The 25,617-nt window shown below is 33.8% G+C and overlaps 1 protein-coding gene across 22 annotated transcripts in view; it reads right to left on the bottom strand.

Moving 5' to 3' along the window:
* Positions 1–25,617, bottom strand: part of SETD5 (SET domain containing 5) — a 72,521-nt gene that overhangs the window by 39,196 nt on the left and 7,708 nt on the right. For 10 of the 22 annotated variants that reach the window (XR_012499858.1, XM_074344399.1, XM_074344409.1 and 7 more), the window contains exons 2-4: positions 5,048–5,107; positions 1,713–1,897; positions 672–896 (exon numbers count right to left, since the gene is read on the bottom strand). Coding sequence is in view for 9 of the 22 variants with exons in the window: in XM_074344410.1 (XP_074200511.1) it covers positions 1,713–1,783 (71 nt within the window). In the remaining 13 variants the exon portion in view is untranslated. Of the gene's footprint in view, positions 1–671; positions 897–1,052; positions 1,151–1,712; positions 1,898–5,047; positions 5,108–25,617 lie in introns of those variants that run through there. The other 12 variants (XM_074344410.1, XM_074344404.1, XM_074344402.1 and 9 more) reach the window with 4 other exon arrangements.

Consider the following 25,617-nt stretch of genomic DNA (forward strand, 5'->3'; position numbering starts at 1 on the left):
TAACTGCTTTAGATCTTTTTCTCATCCACGAATCCCAAACTCATTGATTTAATCTCTTTGTTGAAATTTCCCGCTACTGTTAATGCTGTCTACCTATATAGCTTGTTAGTCAAGCTATATAGGTTAGTGGCTGACTTTATAAAAATCCATTAACACTATACAACTATGTTACCTATTAATGCAGGAAGATTTTTAAGCACTTTATTTGGGAAATAGAAAACTGGAAGTCTCAGCTATTGGCATAACTAAATCTCTTCGGCATGCAAAAAATAAAAACAAAACAGAACAGGAAAAAAAGCTCTGGAAATAACACAATCCACCCCTCCCCAGCCCCCCACCCTCCATCTTTCTTTTTATATGGGAATAAGGCCAAAAACTGCTTTCAATTCTAGACTACCCCAGAATATAACATATCGCTTCTTAGGGTAGTTTCATTTTAAGTCTTCCTTTATAAGGAAGTTAGTTAACAGGTAAGTTATCCTAGGTGGCTTTGTGAAGAAATATACATGCTCTTTACTAATATTCTCAGTTTCAAGGAAGAAAACCACTATTATCAGGGATGCAGTTGAACCCAGAGTTCTGGTACAGTTGCTTTACTTTGCTGAAGGGGGAAGAATCCCCAGGGACTGTGAAAATGGCAAGAGAAACAGGGGAATTAGAGCAACACCCACCTCACTCAAGAAGTGGCTGTGGGATCAAGAGTCTGAACTGGACCTGAACATATTCAAAACACCAGGATTTTTCCAGCCCAGACCCTAATCCCTGGTACTGCCTGGAATAGACTTGGCTTCTGGGGGTGTGCTGCCCCCTAGGCCCCTTGGGTCTCTTTCGCTGGACTTTCACATCCTGGTGTAGTGCCACTTCGTCTTGAAAGGTAGGGGGCTTCCACTTCCTTTCTGTAAGCAAGGAAGATTGGGTACAAGGGAGGTAAAAGGACAAGAGGGGGAATCTGTGAGCAGGGGGAATCTTGGACAACTTAAAAGAGAAGGGATACAAAAGGCTAAAATTTTTAAACTGTGAATAATATATAAAGTTTTATAATGAAGGCCTACCTTCATTGCCATTTGGCATTTAAATTCTTCAAGAACTGAGAGTCTATTTTAGGGATTGGACTTTTCGACAAATTCTGAATTCCTAAAGCTGCTCTTAGCTGAAAAAAAAGTTTGGTACCACTGATTTTGAAGGTCCTCTTTCTAGGCAATGAATATTATAAAAAACAGATGACATTGCTTTCCACATTTTCTACCCCAAGTACCAGAACGTCTAAGTAACCTGCCCATATAGTTGCAGCCCCTTTACTCTAGAACAATGAGAAGTACATAGGAAGAGGCCTTCAAGGAAAATCAGTTGGAGAAAACTCCTCTTTATCTCCATTCATCAGAATAATCATTAACTCTACAGAAGCAGGTAGTGACACCTACTTATTTTAATACTCCTCACCCATCAAAACAAATGAAAAGTAATGGCTACTTTGCAACTTTAATTCTATTAATTATTTACTCAGAAATCCCATCCTCCCAAATTAGTTTCCTCCCCCTTCTAACTCTTTTTTCTTTTCAGCTTCTATGGGGGAAAGGGAAAGGTCTAATGTCATTTACAGTGGGCTAGGCTTGGGTTTAGAAAATACTACATATTTATTATTAGATGCCCGTAAGAAAGTTGTCTCCAACACAAACTGGCAATGCACCTATTACCTAGGAAGTAGCACTTACTCTGATCCAGCAGCCATATCTGAGTAGGATGTATCTGGTGTGGTGACTCCCAGAGGGATTGCAATGCTCATGACGTCCAACACAGCAGAGCAGAAATCACGGGGTCCAATTATTGGAGACTGGCCACTCTGAGAGTGGGGGTGAGCTGCAGAGCCTTAACCAACATGTTATGGACATGAGGAACTCTGTCACAGAAAAGGAAAATATCTAGTAACTAGACAGTTTCTGAAATTTATTGTAAATGCCACTGAATATTTTCCATTTTTTGAACAAAGCTTTTAAGGGATAAATATAAAACAGGTACAACAAGGGATCAATATTGTCCCATGTTTACTATGCAACTGTTACTGTTCCACAAAGTGAGGTAGCAAAAGCTACAGTCACTTTTCATTTCTATTTTAGTTTTTTTCCTTTTTAGATAAAGAGAAAGTGATAGTCTACGTAGCTCATCAATAAGCACATTTCCCTCATTCCACAACTGCTTATCAAACAAAATTTTCTGGTATCCTAGGACCTAAGAAGTTTTAAGAAATAGGATGGTTGAAAGAAACATCATAGTTTAACTAAATTCTTTAACAATTCAGGATCTTCATTTAAACTCTTCCTCCACCGCACCCCCATCACAAATAAATGAGTTTTACCAGTAGCAATGTTATTTCTTGCAAATTAAAAATGATAAGAGATAAATTTGTTTATATTTGACTGAATATAGCTATTTCTTATTGCTGCCTTCTTTTGTCATAGAACACTCCTCCTTCTAAACCATTTTAGTAACTATAATTTTGGGAGAAGATATAATTGTCTCACTGTATTTGTGAGGTAATATCCACTGCTAGCTATAAATAAAAACATAAACTGGGGTGGAGAGAGGGTACAGTTCAGCGGTAGAGGGTGTGCTTAGCATGCACAAGGTCCTGGGTTCAATCTCCAGTAACGTCATTAAAAAATAATAATAAAATAAAATTTAAAAATTAGAAAAAACCCCATAAACCACGAAGAGTAAAATTTCATGATAAAAATTAGAAAAATTCTGTGTGGAAAAGCAGTGAGAATACCTTGGTTGGTGACCACAGCTAGAAGAACTTGGGAACAGAAAGATTCTCAAACTATTTAAACATAAAGAAACAAAAGTAGACTAAGAGATGTGGAGGTATGGTACAAAGGGAAAAATCGTACTCTGATTTTACATTAGTGATTTTATAGTTTTGTTATAAAAAAAACTAAAAGGATGAAATAAGAAGCATTTTATATGGGAAGAAAGAAAGTCAACATGAGTCAAAGACAAGTTAGTAAAGATTTTCGCAAAAAAGACTACAAAAAGAAGTCATGGTTGTCATGGTGATTTATAAGACAAATAAGACAGCAGAAAACAAATGTTTGTATCAAAAAAAGTAAATGTATGAAAAGCATATATTAATTGACTCAATCCAGTGGATTAATGCAAATTTTAAAATGGAAGATGATCTGAGATGCTTGACTTATTTTAATATATGAAGCAAATTAATGTGGATAAGAAACCCAATTGTGAACAGTGAAACAGGCCAAGATTTTTAAGAACACATAAAGATAATATTACTTTTCCATATTGTTATCTTAGAATGCTACAACAGCTACAAAATAAGTAGTCCTCCCTGGGGTACCTAAACTCTGAAACAGCTAGATGTCACCAATGGATCTAGAACTTACCAAATCTGGGCGTGGCAATACACCTGTTCCTACTCAACTTGAAATGACTATGCTACACTTGGGATTGAAATGAATAGGGCAAATCTTCCTATCTACTGCTTCCTCATAGCTCATAAAAGAGAAATGGCTAATGTAACTTTCTGAGTTTTCGTCCATCATACACATGAATATTTCATTTCCCTAACAATATATCCAAACAAAGTAGAGCAGTACACCCTCCAATCCTTAGGGAAAGTGAAATGAAACCTACAACTAATGGAAGAGAGAATACTTATGAAACAAGCTCAAAAGGGCATATTTAAACACTGGAGATTGTTGGTCACAACTCTTTATTTGATATCACTGCATAATTCAAATTAAAAAGAAAAGTGTGGGAGACAGTACAACTCAGTGGTAGAGCTCATGCTTAGCATGCACAAGGTCCTGGGTTCAATCCTCAGAACCTCCATTAAACAAACCAACCTAACTGCCCACCCTCCCCCCAACCACTCCCCACCCCACAAAAAGCCCAAGGCTTAATTTATTTAGGCTGCCCGGCTTAATAAACAGAACAGAGTCTAATTGATAATGATCATACTACCCCTGACCAACATAGGAATCTGAATCATGTGTTATATTTCAGCAAAGGACGGACGGACAGACAGACAGACAGACAGACACAGATGCAGACACACACACACACCCCCTCTGTCATAGCCATTATGGGCTACAGACAAGGATTATATACGACACAGCCCTAAGAAAATATTCTATGCCCATAAAAAATGTAGGCACCTAAATAAAAGAAAACTTATAAAACTAAGCTGATAGTGGTTGTTTTTCTGAGAGTAATTTTTTAAAGATATACTAAAAGACAGAAAAATCACTTCAGATAATATCTCCTTATAAATGACTTAAGAGAGTAATACATTCCTTAATGAAAGCCCAACCTAGGTAATTTGGGTAACTGATAAATAATTTTAAGGAAGATTAAATAGTTAAACTATGAGTTTTCATACTCTTTCATGAATTACTCCATTTTCCTTTTGTGTAATTTTACATGACCCCTTCCAGGCTTCTGACAAAGGCATTTTAGGTTAGTTTGGCTGTCTTGTTTGAAATAAAGCTTTTACAATTTTTAATTCAAAAAATGGTAACAAAAAACCAAATTTCTCATATAACTCTGTGAAGAGTTCCTTCCCTATACAACACTCTGCAAAATGTAGCTATTAAAATGTTAACTGAAGAATTCGACAGATCATCTATATGCAATATTTTACTATATTTACTCTAGTTTTATAAGACAAGACAAACTTCTACTATAGTTTACAAAGCTAGTATTCACAGCAGTCACTAATTTATCACACTGTTTGGAGATATGTCCTAGAAAAAGAGAAAGAACTGTCTCTAGGTGGAACAGTTTCAAGATATCTTTTACTTGTTAAATTTCTCTGCCTCTCTTCTTACCAGAATATAAACTCAATGAAGACAAGGATTTTTGTGTTTTATCCTCTGCTGTAGTTCCAAAGTCTAGAACAGTGCCTGTCACATAGAAAGTGTATGAGAGTATTTGTTGAATGGATTACAATAAGCATTATATCAAAACTATAAATTTAGCATTCATTAAAATACAGAAATTAAACCAAACTAAATTTATTTGGTGCAGTCACCTTTTTATAGACCTCTGAATATGAAGTCCCCCAAAATTATCTGCCAGTAGCTCTGAAGACCTAGAAAAAGTTGAGACACAAATTAGTAGAGAAATAACATAGACAAACAGAAGAGAATTCTACAAAAATAATATTTTTATGGTAATTTTGTTTCATTTCTGTATACTGCCTTGTTTATTATCCTATGTTCCATCTAGTATTGTATCTTTGTCCTTTAACCTTGTTATTTTATTTTCCTGTAAAGCCAGAATCTAAATATAGGGTAGAAAAGGAAGTTATCTTTATTTGACTTGAAAAGTGGTAAATACTGTCTCTGGGTAATCTTTTTCTTTCCTTAAAACTAGAATTATCTCCCATCTCTAAGGGATTCCTTCTTTCTATACCTCCTAGGAGGTGCCTCTCTTCTCTACTGACCCATTCCTAAATTGAGAGGCTTTTCTTTAATCAAATGTCAAATTTCCTCTCTGGTCAGTCAGAGATGTATCATCATCTATTAAAAGTTCATACTACTCCTTTCTCCGCCTGACTCCATTCCCGCTATCTTCCTGTCCTACTATAGAAAGAGTGACAAAATAGAGTCAGTTCTATTTGTAGTCATAATGCAAACATGAAAAAATACAGCTTTAATTAGCCTTCTACCTTCCAAAAAAAAAAAAAAAAAAAAGAAAGAAAGAAAAGGAAAATAGGCGATGACCCAGGATGTTAGGGGGAAAAAAGTCAAATTTAACATTATGCAGAAAGGGGTATTAACATTGAAATGTAATATATCATATACATGAACAGAGCTGTTTGCAGGATTCCAGTTACCAAGCAGTAGAGTGCAAATGTACTTTACGTTGATATCTTATGGATTTCTAACTTTTTATTAAGAATTGGAAAATAAACTATTCTTTAGAAACAATTTTCAAAGAGCACACTCAGAATTATAAAAATGAAAGGTATGAAGGTAACAGTAAAAGGAAGGAAGAAAAAGATCAAACCAAGGAAGTAAGACTCCTTTAGCAACAACCAGTAAGAAAGAAGAAATGACAGGAGTAGAAAAAGAAGTACATGACTGTACAGTAGACAGAAAATGAATGCACCAGAATTTCAACTTCATTTCAATTTAACTATTTCTAGAAAAATCCGTAAGAACCCCAAGGAACACTAGTACGTTCGTGTACTTAGAAGCAGAACCAGCCTGTTTCCCACTACTGACTACTCTTTTGAAAAGTCCCCATTTACATACAGTTTCTAGGGGAAAGGCTGTTAAGAGCATGGCAGAAATAGTTTGTAACTACCCCTATCTTTTTAACTGGGTTCAGAAACGGTCCACAGTCTCTGTATTTGCCATTCTGACAGTCTCTTCTCTATATGACTTGCTGAAAGCACAAGACCCGTGTGATCTGTCTGGTAACTCACTCTCAGAGAAGAGAGACAGAAAGTGTTTTAAGAACAACTCCAATAGAGATTTCAGGAAAAGAAATTGCATCAGCCAGGTGAGCCGGAAGCAGCTGGGAGACAAGAGTCCAATAAACTGCCAATCCAATGAAAGAAATTTCAGAACAAGTCTGCTTCAGTAATCCTATGAAGAGGACTGGCAGGAAGAGGAGTGCCGCTTCAGAAAAAGAACAGGCCTCATATGCTTCAGACAGTCTTTGTACTGTGGCTGTGGACCTTGGCCATTCTCCCAGAAATGATGCAATCCTGACGAACAAGATCTGCTGCCAGAGAAACAATTGTTAACAGCCTATGCAGACAGTAAGTTAGCCAAGAAGCAATCTCTGATCAACTCCACAAACCACCAAAAAGCCAAATTTCTTTCTCAATTTTGGTCTCTGACAAAAACATGTAAGTAATATTTAGACATATATAAACAAGCCATTTTCTCAAAATGTCCCTTTGCCTTCAGTTCCTTTGGGCTTACAATATCCATTATCTTTCATTAAATTTTAAATAAAACACTGACATCATTTTCACTTTTAGGAATTCTCATATTAATACCAAGGTATTTACATTGAAATTTTACACTTTTCCCCCTTCACTCTCATAAGAAAATGTTTCGGGATGCAGTGGCTTCCCTAAATTTTAAAATCACTCTTGAATCTAGGACCCAATTATGAGATTTCAAAGTAAAGACAAACATGTTTTGTGTTTAAAAACACACTAATTCAGTGCCAGAAAGGTGTATTTTATAAATATTGTTGAAATTATGTAAAACTCAGTGTTAAAAATAGGCATGTATTACGGAAAAAGAGAAAATCTCTTCTTGCTTAGACTGACATAAAAGGTAGGTTGAGGAATATCATCACAGCTAGCAAGGCCCACTTTTCTCAAAGGCAATAATATAACTTCAAATCTTTTAAGAGGATTAATGATTATTTTCCTCTTATTAGATGAACTGATTATCATTTTAGAATCTAAAATATCCTCACGTAAAAAAAAAAAAATTCCCTAGATTACTTATCTCCTAGGCCTGGTTTCTTTCCAGAACTTCGGTATCAGGCTGTTCACACAGTACTGCTGTAAAATTAGGATTTTTCCCGTCACATACTAAATAAAATGCCCGGCATACAACAAATCCCATTTCTCTAAACTCCAACTAGCCAGAAGACACAATCAACCAAATTTCTTTCTTTTGAAAGTAATAACCCTTAAACTGAGATTCACTAAAAAACACAAACTTCTAAGATACATTCTGAAATCAATGTATTCAGCCAAACCTACCATTTAAACTATTAAAGAACGAAAATCAACAGATATACAGAATAAATGAAGAAGTAGGTCTTTAATAGGCCAATAAATGAAAAAATTCAACCTAGTTAAGAGAAAAAACATGTCATAAAAACTTTCAATAAGCATTAAAAGAAAATAACCATTAATTTAAAAATTCAACTTCTGAATCTACTGATTATTCAAAAATTTGTTGTGTACATAAGCTGAACTTATTCTTAAATACTTCTAGTTAAATTTTCTAATTTTGAATGAATAAATAGTAAAAAGAGGAGATGGGGAAAGAGTATTAGAAGGCTTTTTTCATATGATTATTACCCTCAACTTAACTTTTAAATTACAAAACAGTTCAAAATGCAATAAATATACAAATGCATTTTATCTACATGACCATCTTGTTTGAGAACTAATGTGTCAGCTGCATCGTATGCTTATCTTCCATTTCTACCCCAAACTAAGGTATCAAGGAAAAACACTGCCATCGTACTGTATCATAGAGCTTTTTATCTTGAGAGAAGGAAAAGTATATTAGGAAAAAGTACTATATTAAGAGTTAGGAAATTTGAGTTCTAGCCTATAACTTAATTAGTTTAGAAATCTCAGAAAAATCATTTTTTATAGAAGAATCTTAAATTCCTCAAAGTAAAATCTTCATTGGGTTTTTTCCTTCTCTAAACTTTCTATGAATCCTGGCACTGGCTGAGGCAATTCATGCAACGTCTCAAAAGTCTCAGTTTTCTCACTGTACAACAGAAAGAATAATACCTGTCCTGCTGACTCATAGGTGCACACAGACTAGCATTTGGCACAAATGAGAACTTAAAATGGCTCCCTGGAACTTTGAAATATGTGTGAACAAAGAGGAGCTGCTACTAACAACCTGAATCTGGCTAAAAATTACTTTCACTTGTCTCCAACAGTGTATTTCAATTTTGCTATAGTAAATAATGTGAGAAAAGGCTATATGGGAAACTTGGGGGGAGGGGTGTAGAAGAGATAAGTGGTAAGTATTAGAATAAGAATTATTCAAAAATAAAAGATGAACTCTAAGAAAAGAGAAAGAGCTCAGAGATGTGTTGTGAAGTTTTTGTATTTGGGGTAGTGTAAGTTACAAGTTAGGTGTACAATCTGAAGCAAGTTAACGCAGGCAAAGAGCTAGAAGAGAGTTCATGGCTGAAGAGAAGAAAAAATAGAAGTGTTAGGGTAAACAATTAAAAGACACTAAAGAAACATCATGATTTAGTAAACATCATGATTTAGTAAATTAGAGCCAAGATAAAGTTTTCCTTTTCTCCCACCTCTTCTTCAACACTTGTTTATCCCTTGGCTCCTTTGCCTAAATTTATACTCTCTCTAGGGGCTACTGGCTTGGCACAATAAACCAATGTCTATAAAAGCTCTAGGTTTACTAGAATACATGGTAATTAAAACCCAGTTTTTAAAAAATCCTTTTTTAGTCCATAGTAAGAATTTCTTTCCCCATGAAAAACTTCAGCAACGGCAACATTACAGAATATTCGTCGTACTTGGAAGGGAGGGGAGTGAGTAATACAGTAAGAGTACACGCTTTAAATAATGAAACTAAATACTATAATCTTAAATTACTTTAAGATGACACTGAAGAAATATTTTATTTACAACTCATTTAACAATGATAAACAGGTATTTACTGCTAAAACTAACCAAGGATGCACAAACTCTTTCTGCCCTTAACAATAATCAAAGGAAAATTTTAGGCTTCTAAGTATCAAATAAAGATGATACTCTCAGTGAACTTTGATTTACCTTTTTAAAGAGCTATATTCTCAAGACTTTCTGAAGATTCTGTCCTACTGTGTTTGGAGCCTCAGATCATGCTTTAGAGCCATATACCACACTAGATAGGAAAAGAACCTCTCCACCCTCTGCGTTTGTCTCATCTCAGTCCATACCTTTCTCATTTGCAAACCCTGAAATGGGAACCATGTTTACTTACTCCAAACGAAGTGGGTTATGCACACTTATAAGGCATTAATATCTGTTATCCTTTCAGGAGTTTATGCTAAATTTCTCCAGTTGATAAAAAAATTTAGTTTTAAGTTTATAAAGTCTAATTCATTATTTTACAAAGAACCAGAGCCACAAAAATACTAACTTTTAAGAAGTCACACACACAGTTGTGGAGTTATGAAAATTAGGATTTTAATGTATGGGTTCCATTTACTGAAGTAATTACTACTTAGATAGCAACATACGAATTAAAACAAATTTTAAAAACATTAAGCACCAAGTCCAGATTTACATTCCTGGAGCTCTCAGGATTTATATTATCTAGATTTGTCAGGTTTTTCTTCATTCATTCAACAATCATTAAATGAATAACTACTACGTATAAAAACTATGTTAAGTGCTATTTTAAGATGTTTCTCCTATCCATAGAAAAGAGGATGGGCACTTTGCAAACTCTTTTGGTTTGCCTATGTGCCAAGTATTGCATTTTCACAACCATGAAGGGAAAAGAAAATCCTAAAATGCGTCTCTACAAGTAATGAGTCATCCTGAAGAGAAAACATCCTCCCCACCAAAAAAGAAAAGCCCAAACCACTCCATAGTTTACTAGTGACACAGAAGAGTGCAGAAACAGATTCTTCTATAAATCTCTTAAACTGTTCAGACAAAACTTATCGTTGACTAGTCTCATGGAAAATTCTATTAAGAATGAATAATAATGGGCAGTAAGAACCTTCAAAACACAAACAGAAGTGACTATACATGTTCTGTGATTATTTGGCAGATCAAGTGGCCAAGTATATAGCAGTAAAAGAATTTAAAGCTTAAGAATAGCTGTATCTTTATTCTTAATTTTTTATTTAAAAAATGCCTGTAAAAGTATACAAACATTACAAAGCATAAAGATGCAAAATTCTCACATAATTCCACTTTACAAAGATTCCCCTAAGATGACAGTGATAATCCTACTGTTCTGTAATCTGCTTTGTTCACTTAGTAATAAATTTTGAACACCCTTCCCTATGTGTATGTATAAATTTACTTCTTCCTTAAATGACAGCAATGTATTCTATCCTATGGATCGACGTAATTTAAGTCAATCTTCTGCAGGTGGATGTTTAGACTGTTGCTAATTTTCCATAATATACACAATGCTGCACTGAATGTCACATACATACGCCTTTCTTTATATACATGTACAAACATTTCCTTAGGACACATTCATACAAGTGGAACTGCTAAAATGGGACAAACATACTTGTTAGTGATCCCAAACCATCCCCTAGAAATTTAAAACCATTTTACACTCCCACAAACACAGTGGGAAGGCTACGCTTTCTTATAAGGTCTAAAATAAATTAATTTCTCGGAGTCTCTTCCTTAGAAGTCTCTCTACATCCTAAAAGAAAACCCTAAGATGAAAGTTAACTGCAAATTCTCAACAATTCTCTGACACACTAAGACTACTGACTGGATGCACTATTGCCTCTAAAATTCTTGTATACAAAAGTATGAGATCTCAGCTGCTTTTTCACAAAATTTGGGCTGAGATCTTCAAAATAAAACCTAGATAAAGCACTATTTTAGAACCAAAGTATTTTCTTATAGTTGTCCCATGAAGACAACTTTTAATTCTTTTAATAGAAGGTAGCACCAAGCTCTAAATTTTTTTGCAGTAACGAAAAAACAAATTATGCTAGCCTTCTCTAATCTAGCTGGCATCTGTAGGGTTCTGACTGAAAGATTCAAGTAACCTAGAAGATACGAGCTCTTTAGTTTCAAACAGGTTATCAAAACTCTGTTCTAGCAGTTCTGCCTCGGTAGTATCAAGTATGATGCCTTCACTTCTAATTATCCTTGGAAAAAGAATAAACTTTGAAACTGTGAGAAACTTGCCAATACTGATTTGCTAGAAGACAGAGTATCAAAGTATTGACTAAATTTGTAATGTAGCTACAAATCATTTAGTACACACTCCATTATGACACCAGACACCCATATGGTCCAAATCTAAATCCTGGGTAAATGCAAAAAAACCCTCTCCTTTTCGCTGTGCTGGTAGTAGCACCTGACTGAGAGCCTGGATGTAGAGCTATTCTTTCTCCTTCGAAATATTTCACAGACTGTTTTTTATCCATCCACTCACCAACACTACTTACCTCCTTATGATTTCAAGGTTGCAATGAAATTATCTTGCTACTTCTGGGTTCTCAACCCTCCAATCTACTCTTCATTCATCCATGATGTTAACCCTTCCAGGGCAGGACTTTGATCATTACCATTCTACTATTAGGAACCTACAAAGGCTTCCTGAAGTGTTAGGTCAAACTTTTCTGCCTGAATAGAACAAGACCACTTTTGAAATCTTGCTTACACCATCCTCCTGTGTGATATGCTATTTTCTGCATCTTAAAAAAAAAAAAAAACGAAAACCTTTATCATAAAATTTTCAAACAAATACAAAACCAGAAAAAAAAAACCTGTAATGAACTCATGGACCCTATCCAGCTTTAATCAATAATGAACTCAAAGCCAATCTAATTTTATTGTAACCTCTCCTCCTCTACAGGATTATTTTACAGTGAATCCCAGAAATACCAATTGTATATATCACTTTTGCTGAGTAAAGCTGTCCCTTGCTTATCATAAATATGTTAAGAGCAGTCAGCTTAAAATGACAGGTGGTAGTCACAGGTAAAGAAAGATCATCATTCCACTGTAAAAGTTAAAATGGATAAAAAGCTTAATGTAATTCATCAATTGATTTGCTAAGTAATGTTTAGGCTTTATAATTACACACTTACGGCTATTAAAAATGTCTTAATCATTTTTTCTTAAGAAAGAAATCATTGCAAGCAATTATTTTTGACATGAGTTTGTTAATAATAAAACTTCTTGTGTTCTTGGGAACGCAAATTTCTTATAGCAAAATTAACTACAAGTATACATGATTCACAGCTGTGACACAGCATTCATATACGTATAAGCTATATGTCAACAAGTAATGGATGAAACACAGAAGAAACACCTAAATGCAAGTAAGGTGTGATAAACCAGTGCATTAAAGAGAAGCACTGGTTACACTACACTAGTAATGGCTCACAGCTGAGGTGGTGACCGCTGTTCTCTTTCTTTTTAACGAGCAGTGTCTTAGAGTACTAGGATAATCTTAAGAGTGATGACAAACTTAGGGTTAAAAAAGCACACTTACTTGACCAAGGCACACTGTCCAGTCAAAAAATAACTCAATAATAATGGTGAGTGAGAGAGAACAAAAACATGTGGGATGTTTATATCTGATTCCTATATGAAACACAAAGCAGAGGTATCTTAAGATCCATTTAGTGGAAAACAGGCCCAAATCAGTGTCAATGAAAATATATACCACCACACATTCTATTAACAGACTACTCTCCATAAGCTATATTGATAATAATTAAATTAAACTCAGAATAATTTATAATTTAAAAAATAACAATGATGGGAGACAATGATCAACTCAAAGAAACACTGATGGTCACTGTTCTGCCTAGGCAAAAAATTAGCTTGTACTTATTGTATAGTAAGTTAGTAAGTAAAATGAAATCTTCGAAATGTTAAGTACATTATTTCTCTAGAAGTCCAAAAGAATAAACATCTTTGCTCCAACTAGCTAGTAATTTGTTATGAGATCCCAGAACCTTAAGAGTTCCCATTATGAAAAACATCAAAAATATTTAACTAATGGATTATAAAAATATTTTCTGGAGATCTTAATATGAAAAATGATTTAAAAACCTTGATAAAAATGTGCATCTTTGATCCAGTTTCAGTAAACATTTCAGCTGTATTTGGGCCAAAATTCTCATTCATTAATTCTTATAATAAATTAGCCCCACGACACAGACAAAACAGCACTTTTTAATGAATAAAACTCTACAGTGAATTGCTCAAATTCTAACGCAAAATACAGTCACAAAATATGCTAAATTTTCCCAGCTATTTTCCTGTCATATCAGAGTTTGACCCTCAGCAAAGTCCAGAATTCTAGCACTGAAGAAAGTGGAGTAAAACACAAAGTATCTCAGAATTTAGCTTCTATTTTTCCTTTTTGTTAAAACATCTTCTATTTGTAAACTTATTTTTTCCTGAGTAAAATATTTCTAAATGTTGAACGTTACTACTTCTTAATATTGTATTTCATTTGCCAGTACTTGGTAACCAAAATAAAACTAAGACATCTTTTTTTTTTAATCCTACACCCCAGATTTTGACAAATCTCTTGTAGACCACTACTGACAACTTTATAGTAGTGATCCCCAATCTTTTTGGGCATAAGGATAGTTTTTCAAAAGTGTAAAAATTTTGGAGGATGGAAGAAATGGCTGTATGGAGTCAAAGGTAGAAACTTCCAGTTGTAACATAAATGGGGAGGTAATGTACAACATGGTGACTAGTTAATAACACTGTATTGCATGTTTGAAAGTTGCCAAGAAAGTAGCTCTTAAAAGTTCTCATCACAAGAAAAAAAAATTGTAACTATTCACAGTAAAGGATGTTACCTAGACTTATTTTGGTGATCATTTCACAGTATATATGAGTATCAAATCATAATGTTGTATACCTATAACTAATGTCAATTATAACTCAAAAATTATTTCAAAAAATGAGGCCATTAGGATGGGCCTTAATCCAATATGACAAGTGTCCTTATAAGAGAAAATCTGCACACAGAAAGACACACCAGCGTTGTGCACACAGAGGGCAAGAGAGTGACCAACCATCTGTAAGTCAAAGAGAGAGGCCTCAGGAGAAACCAACCTTGCCAACACCTTGATCTCAGGCTTATAGCCTCAAAAAAGTGCGAAAAATTTCATCTGTTGATTAGGAAAATACAGTTAAAAAAATATATATATATATACACACACTATGAATTTGGTATCACATTAGATTCTTTGCAACTGGGGCTCTTGGCCCAGTAAGTACTAGTGTCTAAGAAAAATAATTATGGAGAACTGACAATATTTCTGCACAAGATCCTTTCACCCATGTCCTTAAGGACCATTATCTGTGACAGGACTAAACAATTTACACTTGGGTAAATATATCAGATGATACAAAGGGTGACAATAAAAGGGAAACAAAGGAGATTCCTGCCTCAAAAGGTGCCCTCCTTTAACCTCTTGGTTCAAATCACCATGAAGCCCCCCTGTTAAAGCACTGTCATCTTCACACACAACCCTGAATTCTAAAAAAAAATTACATGTGACCTATGGCTCTTCAATAAATTTAAGATTTCTTAAGAATCCACTAAGATTCAAGACTGTTTCACATTTTTAATTCTAACATTTCCCCCACCTATATATGAAAACAAGAAGGAAACCCACAAGGTAAGCTCTCCATTTGCTTTAGTATTAATATTCAAAAATTCATCCTGGATATAACAACCTTGTTACTGTTTTCTAACAGATTTAAACTTAATACTTCTTAGCTATTATCTGAGCACACATACTCACTGAATTCCTACCAATTCTGCATTACTGAACTGTTCAAAGGAGACAATATTTATCTAGCCTTTTCTTTGAGAGGAGCTACAATGTATGTTTATTTGGCTATCAGCTTATTACAATTAAAAAAAATCCTAATTTACAAGCCAAAAAAAGTTTTAAGGACAAATGTTTGGGAGCTTATTCTATAGAAATACAAGCTCCTTTAGGAAGTCTTATCTGACTTCTAGACCTATTATTAATGCCTTCGTTTTTTCATTTCTATTTTAACATGTATTTTCCTTGGGGAAAAACCTAATTTACCAAGCACAGTTGAGTGTGCATCTATGCCAACCTGACACAAGTAAAACTAAGCGAGGTTTCAATCTCTGTAAGCAAAATTATTAGAATTTTCAATAATAAAAAATGAATTCACAGATTATTTATGAGAAAACAAGTATGTTCACAGGTGGGCTTTGTGACAGTTTGCTGCTTGTTCCAAGAGGTCAAAGGTTGGGAGAGGGGGGCACCTTTTCAGGCCAAAGAAGAATCAACTAAGTTGAGTTGCTCTATGAGGAACCAAATCCTAGGACACCTTAGTTCTTAACCTTTTTGAAGAGTAATCACAGATTCCTATGAGAATCTTATGAACACTATGAACCTTTTCTTCAGAAAAATGCAGAGACAAATGTGAGGTAAAAATTCTAGGGATTCATAGGCTTCTCATCTATACCCTTTCCTAAGCTGCAGCCAGTCTGGAATAAAGGAAGCCTGCAATTGACTGAATGATAAGGTATGGATGATGGAGGGGGACTATTTAAGCTTTTTAAAATACCAAGGAAGCCAGAATTTATAATCACTCTAGCAGGGGATGAAATCCAATAAAACCCTGTCCATTTCCTTTCTTTATTCGGATCCAGGAGTCTTATCCAATTTCAGGCAGTGAATCTTAAAATGAAAAAAAGGAAAAACTACAGATGGGTGACAATACCCAAAGTCAGGAGGAGAGGAAAGGGCAAATTATATTGGTGACGTTTTCCCTAAATAATACAAGTATATTGTATACAGAAAAGATTCTGGAATCATACAGATTTGACTCGCCTTATTACTAGTTGTGCAATCACTCAGATTCAGTTTGTTTGTATGTAAACTACCCCATAGCACTACTTTGAGAATTAAGTAAGATAACATTCATAAGAGAATTTAGTAAGCTACTTAGCACGTTGCAGGCACCCACTTTTGGTACGTAGAATTACAATATTACAGAAGTAAACAGAGGTCAAAAGGAAGGCAAATAGGAATTATTTTTCTGCTTCCAAGGCAAAAGTATGACGTGAAGAGAGGAATCTACAGTTTGAGGTTTCTTAGTAACTTGCCAAGTCCACTAAAAGGAAGATTTCCTTCAAAAATTTTTTTTCCTCTAACAGTCACAGAATAATCTACACCCTTAGTTAAATATCCTATTAGTTTACTTGGAGAAATCTTAACTGTTTGGCATTGATCTGGTATTTATAAGATACCTTTTCAGAAATTCAACCATTTCATAAAATGAAATGTATTATATTCTGAACATACTGTTAGTTTACCCATTTGCTTCCTCCATCTTCTTGTCAGGAACACTTCTTAGAATCTATGCAGACTTCATTAAAATACTAATATTTCCTTTTAGTACAGAGTCACTATGTATCTTTGTAGCCACTCTGTTTTTCCATTGGTTGGATACATCATATGATAGTCACAAGAGGAAATGGGCTCAAAAGGCAAGTAGCATCAATAGGGAGAGATTGAAATATCTGAATATGTTACTAATCTGCTTTAACAAGATCCACAACAGCCTGTCATCCAATCTGAATTCATTTCAGCACTCCTCAATCTCACTGTAATCCCAAAGTATTAAGACAAACAAAAATTTACAAAAAAAATTAAAGAGGGAACATTTCCAAATCCATTTTACCCTGATACCAAAGTCAGACATGAACACAAGAAAACTACAAGTCAATAACCTTGATGAACATAGATACAAAAATCCTCAACAAAATTTGAGTACATTATAGTACATTAAATGGATCATATAGCATAATCAAGTGGCACTTATTCCTGAGATGCAAAGATGGTTCGTTTAGCTACCTAAATCAATCAATGTGATACACACCAACAAAATGAAAAATAAGAATCATGTGATCATCTCCGCATAGATGCAGAAAAAGCATCTGACAAATTCTAACATTCTTTCAAGATAAAAATTCTCAACAAGTTAGGAATAGATGGAAGGTACCTTAACATAATAAATGCCATACTCGACAAACCCACAGCTAACATCAGACTCAATGGTGAAAAGCGGAAGATCAGGAACAAGACAAAAATTTCCATTCTCACTACTTTTATTCAAAATAGTAGAGGAAGTCCTAACCAGAGCAATTAGGCAAGAAAGAGAAATAAGGGGACGGGGGCAGAAAGGCACCCAAATCAGAAAAATGAAATTGTCTGTTTGCAGATGTCATAGTCTTATACCCAGAAAACCCTAAAGATTCCACCAAAAAATAGTGAAAATAAATAAATTCAGTAAAGTTGCAAGATACAAAATCAATACATAAAAATCAGTTGTTTTAACACACTAACAGTGAACTACAGGGAAGAGAAATTAAGAAAACAATCCCATTTACAACAGCATCTAAAAAGAATAAAATACTTAGGAATAAATTTAAACAAGTGAAATATCTGTACACTAGAATTATAAAACACTGATGAAAGAAATTGAAGACACGAATGTAAAGATATTTTGTGTTCATCAGTTTGAACAATATTGCTAAAATGTCCATACCATCCAAAATGATCTACAGATTCAATGCAATCTCTATCAAAATTCCAATAGTATTTTTCACAGAAAAAAAAAAATCCTAAAATTCCTTTTATGAAACTACAAAAGACCCTAAATAGGCAAAGCAATCTTGAGAAAAAAGAACAAATCTGAAGCATCATACTTTCTGATTTCAAATTATATTACAAAGCTACAGTATAGCATGTCATAAAAACAAACATACAGATCAACAGAACAGACCAGAGAGCCAAGAAATAAACCCATGCATATATGGTGAACTAATTTTTGACAAAGGTGTCAAGGATATATAATGGGGAGAAACTCAGAAAAAGCTATAAATTAGGACTTATCTGGATATTCTTTAACTTTGAGAAACATCTTTCTGCTGATCCAGCTGTTACTAGAGCTGTTTTGAGTATTTTATAGGTCGTGACAACACTGGGATAAATTTCCGATAAATTATTTCAAAATATAAATCACAGCACTTCTAGAGAGTTAATGATTCTGATGAAGTAATTTTTCTTAAAAAATTTAACTCTTCATACAAATCAGTTTAAGTCTGAATTTGATTTTAAATGTAAATTTACACAGTGGCATTTTAGCATTTCCTCTGACATTTCCTGTAAGTTACGGAATTTATACAAGAAATTAAAAGTGGCTTTTTGGTTTGTATATAATTAAAATGAAAAATAAAAATACAATTAAAATTTCATTCATATGAAAAAATAAAGCAGGACTACAACAAACTAAAAGTGACTGCATGGCAAAAGAAACCATCAACAAGATGAGAAGGCAGCCTATGGAATGGGAGAAAATATTTGCTAACCATGTAGCTTACAAGGAATTAACATCAAAAATATTTAAGGAACTCATACAACTCAATAACCAAGAGAGAAAAGTAAAACAACAGCAGAAAGTCCCAATTAAAAAATGGGCAAAGGATCTCCATAGACATTTTCCCAAAGAAGACATAAAAATGGCCGACAAAAACAAATACATGTATGTGTATGTATGACTGAAACATGCTGTATACCAGAAATTGACACACTGTAAACTGATTATACTTCAACTAAAAAAATAATTTACAAAAACAATGGCCAACAGATCCTTGATAAGGTACACAACATGACTAATCATTAGGGAAATGAAAATCAAAACCAGAGTAAGGCACCATCTCTTAGGATGACTATTATAGAAAAGACAGGAGGTGACCAATGTTGATGAGGATTTGGAAAAAAGGGAACCTGTGCACAATGTTAGTGGGAATGTAAACTGATGCTGCCACTATAGAAAACACTATGGAGGTCCTCAAGAAATTAAAAATAGAACTACCATTTGATAAAGCAATCCCACTTCCAGGTGTCTACCAAAAAGAAACTATCTTGAAGAGCTATCTGTGTTCTCATGTTCATCGCAGCATTACGATAGCCAAGTCATGGAAACAACCTAGGTGTCTGCTGAAAGATGACTGGATTAAGAAAATGTGACTATCTATCTATCTACCTACCTACCTATCTATAATGGAGTATTACTCATAAAAAAGAAGGGAATCCTGCCATCTGACTATATAAAGTAAATGAGAGAGAGATACATAGCATAGTATCACTTATACATGGAATTGGTTTTTTGTTTTTGTTTTAAATCAAACTGATAGGAACAGAGTGTATAATGGTGGTTGCCAGAAGCTGGAGCATAAGAGACATGGGGAAGGGTCAGTAAAAAGGTACAAACTTTCAGTTATAAAGATGTATAAGGTCTAAGGATCTAATGTATAACACTTATTGTAAAATTGAAATCTGCTGAGAGATTAGAACTTATAGGTTCTCTCTCTCACACACACACATACACAAAAGATAATTGTGAGTGATGAATGTATTAATTAACTCAATTGTTGGAATCCCTTCACAAGGTATGCGTACAGCAAATCATGCTGTATACTGTAAATATATTACAATTTTATTTGTTAATTATACTTCAATAAAGCTAAAAACAAACAAAAACAAAAGAACCCAAAACACCTGAACTGAGGAGTCATCTGGAATTACACAGCTTTTTCTGAAGGCACTTAAAACACTGATGGATCTTAAAATTCTGGAGTTAAAAATACTACTTTAACTCTGGTCAGTATATGTGGTGCCCTGAAGTCATCCCAAATAACTTCTAATAAAGTCTGAAAAGGACCTTGGATCCTGAAAAGAAGTTTTGTTTCCTTAAAGTTCCCTTCTCTGCTAAAATTTTTTATGTAATTATATTTATATAGCAAGGACTGATACATCTGCAAAGTTAGAAGACTCAAATTTTAGCTAGATACCAATTATTCCTTTGCTAACAGTTGGTTCCTTTCACATAACCGATGAAGTCATGAAAATCAAGTGCTATATTTATGTCATGTAAGCATTACTTATCCAAAGATGCAGACACTTTAGGGAATTAATCAAATATTTACAACAATAACTTCCAAAATAAAAGCAGGATGCTTATTTCCTGACAGCCTCTGTGTCCTCAATCACTTTGCATTAGCTCATGTAATGCCCACAACTTTATGAGAAAGGTACTACTTCTTTTTAGCCAAAGAATTACTAAGTTGAGAAACTTGTCCAAGGCTAAGCAAGAAAACTGCAAACTATAACGTGAACTAAGTTCTATCTAATTTCAGAACCCTCACACCGTTAGCCACTACTGCTTCACCATTTGGCGTATCTTGACTTAGTATTTTTTAGCCTATAAATATATCAGAATGTGACACAGATTGCTGAAATAATACTATAACTTCTTTAGGTATTATAATTAGAAAGGATAAAACGGATTTAACATTTAACAGGTTTAAGATTTTCAACAATTTGGTTTTTAATTTAAAACTTATAAAATCAAATAATTGACTTCTAAATGACAAAGTTAAAGTTAGGTGACATCCTTTCCAAGATAATATCTAAATTTCAGGTCAAGGGTGAACCATTCAAGAAATGTTAATTGACGACATTTCTATTACAAGTAGCACCAGTGTCCCAAGTTGTAGTCAGGTTAAAGTTTCTGAAATTATCAGAGACAAATGGAAAATAATCTAGCATTTCAAGAAAGGTAATTTTAACTAGAAAAAGGAAGTTTCTTATCTTGAATGTTTACTCTAAGACAAGAAATTTTAGTTCCTAGAACAAAAAAGTCTACTAAGTCCCATTTTCAATGGCCTGAAAGTTACCAGCTACCAAAAAATCTAGACACAGATAATTTTAGTAAATAAACTAATTTAAATGCTTCTTCTGTTACAATAGAAGTACCATGATAAAATACCACTTTAAATAGTATTTGACAAATTTGTCAAGTCTTACATATAGGGACAGGGAAAGAACAGGGTGCAAAAAAGCTAGAAGCTAGATCTCTGACTATACTCAGATTTGTAAATTTCATTTAGTAACCATATTTTATTATAAAACAAAGAGTAATCCCTGAAAAATGTGAAAGTGAAATAAAATAAATTAACCTCACTGTGCATCATGTATCAACCACACAGAGAAGAACTATCTCAAGTGATTTTAAACCACTGTAATTGACTGTATATCCTTGGAGGGATATACGCTAAAGACAAAAACAAATAATTCACTTAGTAATCATATTGTTCTGCCACTCTAAAACTGTTGTGCATGTACTGTGAAACAAAGCAAACAGTAATTACATTGGTTATTAGTGGAAACTGGGATTGCAGACACGAGAAAACAATTAGGTTTATGTAAATATCATGTAGCACTAACTTCAAAACAGAAGTTATCAAATATCAACAACTGATATTTTTTAAAAAGAAAGTAAAAAAGGAAAGGAAACTACTTTTTTCTGTCCATTGAAAAGGTCTAGAAACAAGGTCCAACCCAAAAGCAATGAACACGCCTAACATCCAGACCATGGTTTCTAAGTACCATTTCCCACTAAAAGAAACCAAAGTTTTATAGAAATGAGTAATTCCAGGTTTGGGGTAGGAAATGTACAAAATGGTCCTGGAACATCTTGTCATGCTAGAGAGCAAGAAATCAACCAAAATAAGGCAGGAACAACACTGTAAACTGACTATACTTCAATTAAAAAAAAAAATATATATATATATACACACGCACAGAAACAAGCCATGAAATGATTGAGAATGAGTAAAATTAGGAACCAACAGCCAAACGTGGGATAATGTGAATATCAAAACTAATAACTGTAAGGGACTGAAAGATATCAAACTGATATAAAACCTTAAGTACACAATATTAATAACCAAACTTCATTGCTCACCTCTAGAGGCTGCTAAGTTACCAACTCACTCTTTTGAAAACTGGTAAATAAGAAGTAAAAAGCCAAGTACTGATTTTGCCTTTTGTACTCAAATTTTACCTTAGGGTATCCAAATAATTAATGAGGAAGAATATTACAGAAAATAAATTAAGTAGTGATAAAATATCACCACTTCAAAACCATAAAGGAAATAATGGATCTAAGCTAGTTGTTTCCAAATTATGGTTTGAGAACTCCTGAAGTTCCTGAGATTCTTTCAGGGAATATGTGAAGTCTTTCTTCTTTCAACTACACATCTATGTGAGGCCAGATATCTTCATAGTCTTCAAACAAAACAGTATATATACCATGACAAATCAAAAGCAGCTAAGAGAAAGCAGTTGCCTACTATCACTAAAGAGATTTGCAAAAATGTAAAACAATGCCATTAGAAATTTCTTGTAAAGTTATTTTTCATAAAAATGTTATTTATGTTAGCATTCGTTACTGTTATTCTAAAATTACTTAATAAATATTTTTAAAATATTGTTTTAATTTTTAATATGGTAAATCTCAATAGAGCCTACAAACAGAAACTCTTTGGGGCCTTCAAAAGCTGCCTAATATCACACAGACAGGTAGACATTATGTAATTCTTAACAGAAGTAACAGTACTTTTATACAGTATACTTGCAATAGATAATCAATAACTTAACTAAAATATGGGGGATCATCTAATAGCAGAATCTGTTAAATGAGATCATAAAGATAACATTTTTCAAAATCCAAGGGTAAGAACTCAACACAATGATAAATTTCATCAACAATATATTATATATAAAACAGAAGAGAAACTATAAATTAGAAAGACACAAACTTATTAACCAAGTACAATGTATGGAGCTTATCTTCATCGAATGGAACAGTTTACGTAAAATCCAGAGAGTCCATTTTTTTTATTCCATCTATTTTCTTGTATTTGGAATTTTTCATAATAAAAAATTCAATCTGTATCTATCCCTTCCCTCAATGCCAACTAAAAGCAAAAGAAAAGGCATTCTAAAACTGTCCATGTGGAAATGGGGGAGCCCAACAGAAAAATCCTAGCAGAGAGAATCAGAAGAGCTCTATAAAAGAGACCTGGGTTACTATGGAGTGATGAAAAGTTCCATGATCCTCTATAATTAGGGTGAGCATATAATTTATGGTCCAAACTGGGACATTTTTGAGAGTGAAAGGGGTGCTATTACTAATTATGTGGCAGGCATAAACCAGGACTGTCCCAGGGAAACCAAGACATATGGTCACTCTATGCATAAAAGATTCAATTTAAAAAATCATTTTCACAAAAGATATTCAACTCAACCCCTTGGGTAACACATTCCTAATATTAGAGAGTTCAAAAAAGGTAAGATATTCTACAACAAAAAGTGACTTTCACCACTCTTTCCTGGAACATAGTTCTATCATAAAGTGGAAGGTCTATTTTTCTTCTTGTTGCTCAGTGTATTCCGCAAACCTCCATCCCTTTTCATACCAACTGTTTGAGATAAACTATGAGAGGAAAGCAACACTCACCCAGAGCCTTGCTTTTCTAAAAATACATGTCTTCCCATGGGCCTCAACACATGACCTAGTCAGACTCCTAGCAAAACTTCAAATCTTAATGGTCTAGGAGTAAAGTAAGGAAGAGTAACAAAAACATTCTGATCAGGTCAACCAGCCCAGGCTCCAAAGTAAGAGCCCTTGGGTTTGGCATTATTACCTCCTTGTTCTAAATAAAGTGGTATGCCTACAGTAACTGCAGAGCTCCATAGATGATGTCAGCATAATTTTCATTTTTTTGATTTTTAGTTAATAACTGGTTTTAGTAACTTATAATTTAGTAATTTAATAACTGGTTTTTGCTTATATAATATGCCACCAGTAAGATAACTAGCTTTTAAACTATAAATATTTTATGTCATTTCATAGGTTTTAAAATACTGGGCAAACTTTTTCAATAAAAGTAGCCTAAACATGAAAACCTGTAACAGTTTGATACAACTTAGCCTCAAGCTAAAATGTGCATTGACACTGTATCAATCTACCTTAATTTTGTTCTGTTACTAAACTACGACATTAAAGTCCTAATTGCCATAAATTAAATTTGTCTAGCAAGATCAAAAATAAAAATAGACTTCAAAACTTTGGATTTGCTCCTACAATTTCTTCAAACTTTTTTTTTTTAAAGTCATTTCACCTAGTATTTTTCATATCGTGGGCATAAAGACATTTAACTTGCATGGCTGTAGTAGTCTACACCACAGAAATTGAGAAAATAACAATTTATGTGTTCATACAACAATAATGCTACATTCAGCATGCAGTCAATCACATTGTCTCAAAAGTCCTTTGTTTTATTTTAGGAGGTTAAATTCTTTTGTCTTTAGAACTAAAGTATAATTTTTTTAATAAAGTGCCCTTTAGATTCTATCCCAAATGTTATAATAAAACATTTATTTTTTAAAAACTGTATCTAACTGTGGCTCTTCTGTTTTTGTCTGGTTTCTCTCATAAAATAAGTCAGTTCTCAACAGCCTACGTTAATAAAGGAAAATGTAACATAAATTCATAGGCCATCTAATTGCCAACAGGTCCATCCAGGTTCTTCCTCATAAATAAAACCTTCCCTGGATACCAAGAATGCCCAAACAGTTGATTATTAACTACAGATCATCAACCTTCGTGAAGCTGTGAGAGCACAAACTGTATGTGTTGTGGCATGCACAGAGGTTGGTGGAAGGAAATAGAATTTTTCAACACAGGCCAAAGATCACAACAGGAAAGGAATAAAAAATCATAGAGATGGGGTGGGGTGGGGGAACAACCTCATACAAAATGACAAACAATGGGTGCAAATATAAAACAAGGAGATTCACCTGGACATACATTAAAATTAACACATCAACATTATCAAATATGCTAACACTATACTGTAACATTCTAACCAGATCATAATTTCTAAGAATTATGAAATAATCCTCTTACCATATTCAGCAGAGCACACACCTTATTAGATTACTGGGTTTTATCTGAGTCTTCACATTTCAGGAGTGGGGAGGAGAAAATCTCAGCATCAGAAAACAGCAAAAATGACAAAAATAAAATTTCTTGTTTTGAGGGGGTGGTATGGGAAAAAGAAGGCTTGAAGAACATAAATTATGCAGCTTGAAGGTAAAAGGGTAAACACACATAAAGGTTTAATTCCTTAACCTTACTTTAGTCATAAATCTAAGTTACACAAATTAGTAACTCCCAATTCAAACTGCAAATATTATCTACAGAAGAGAGTCTCCCTT

Source organism: Camelus bactrianus, chromosome 17 (assembly GCF_048773025.1).
Source record: "Camelus bactrianus isolate YW-2024 breed Bactrian camel chromosome 17, ASM4877302v1, whole genome shotgun sequence".
In the NCBI taxonomy this organism is placed as follows: domain Eukaryota; kingdom Metazoa; phylum Chordata; class Mammalia; order Artiodactyla; family Camelidae; genus Camelus; species Camelus bactrianus.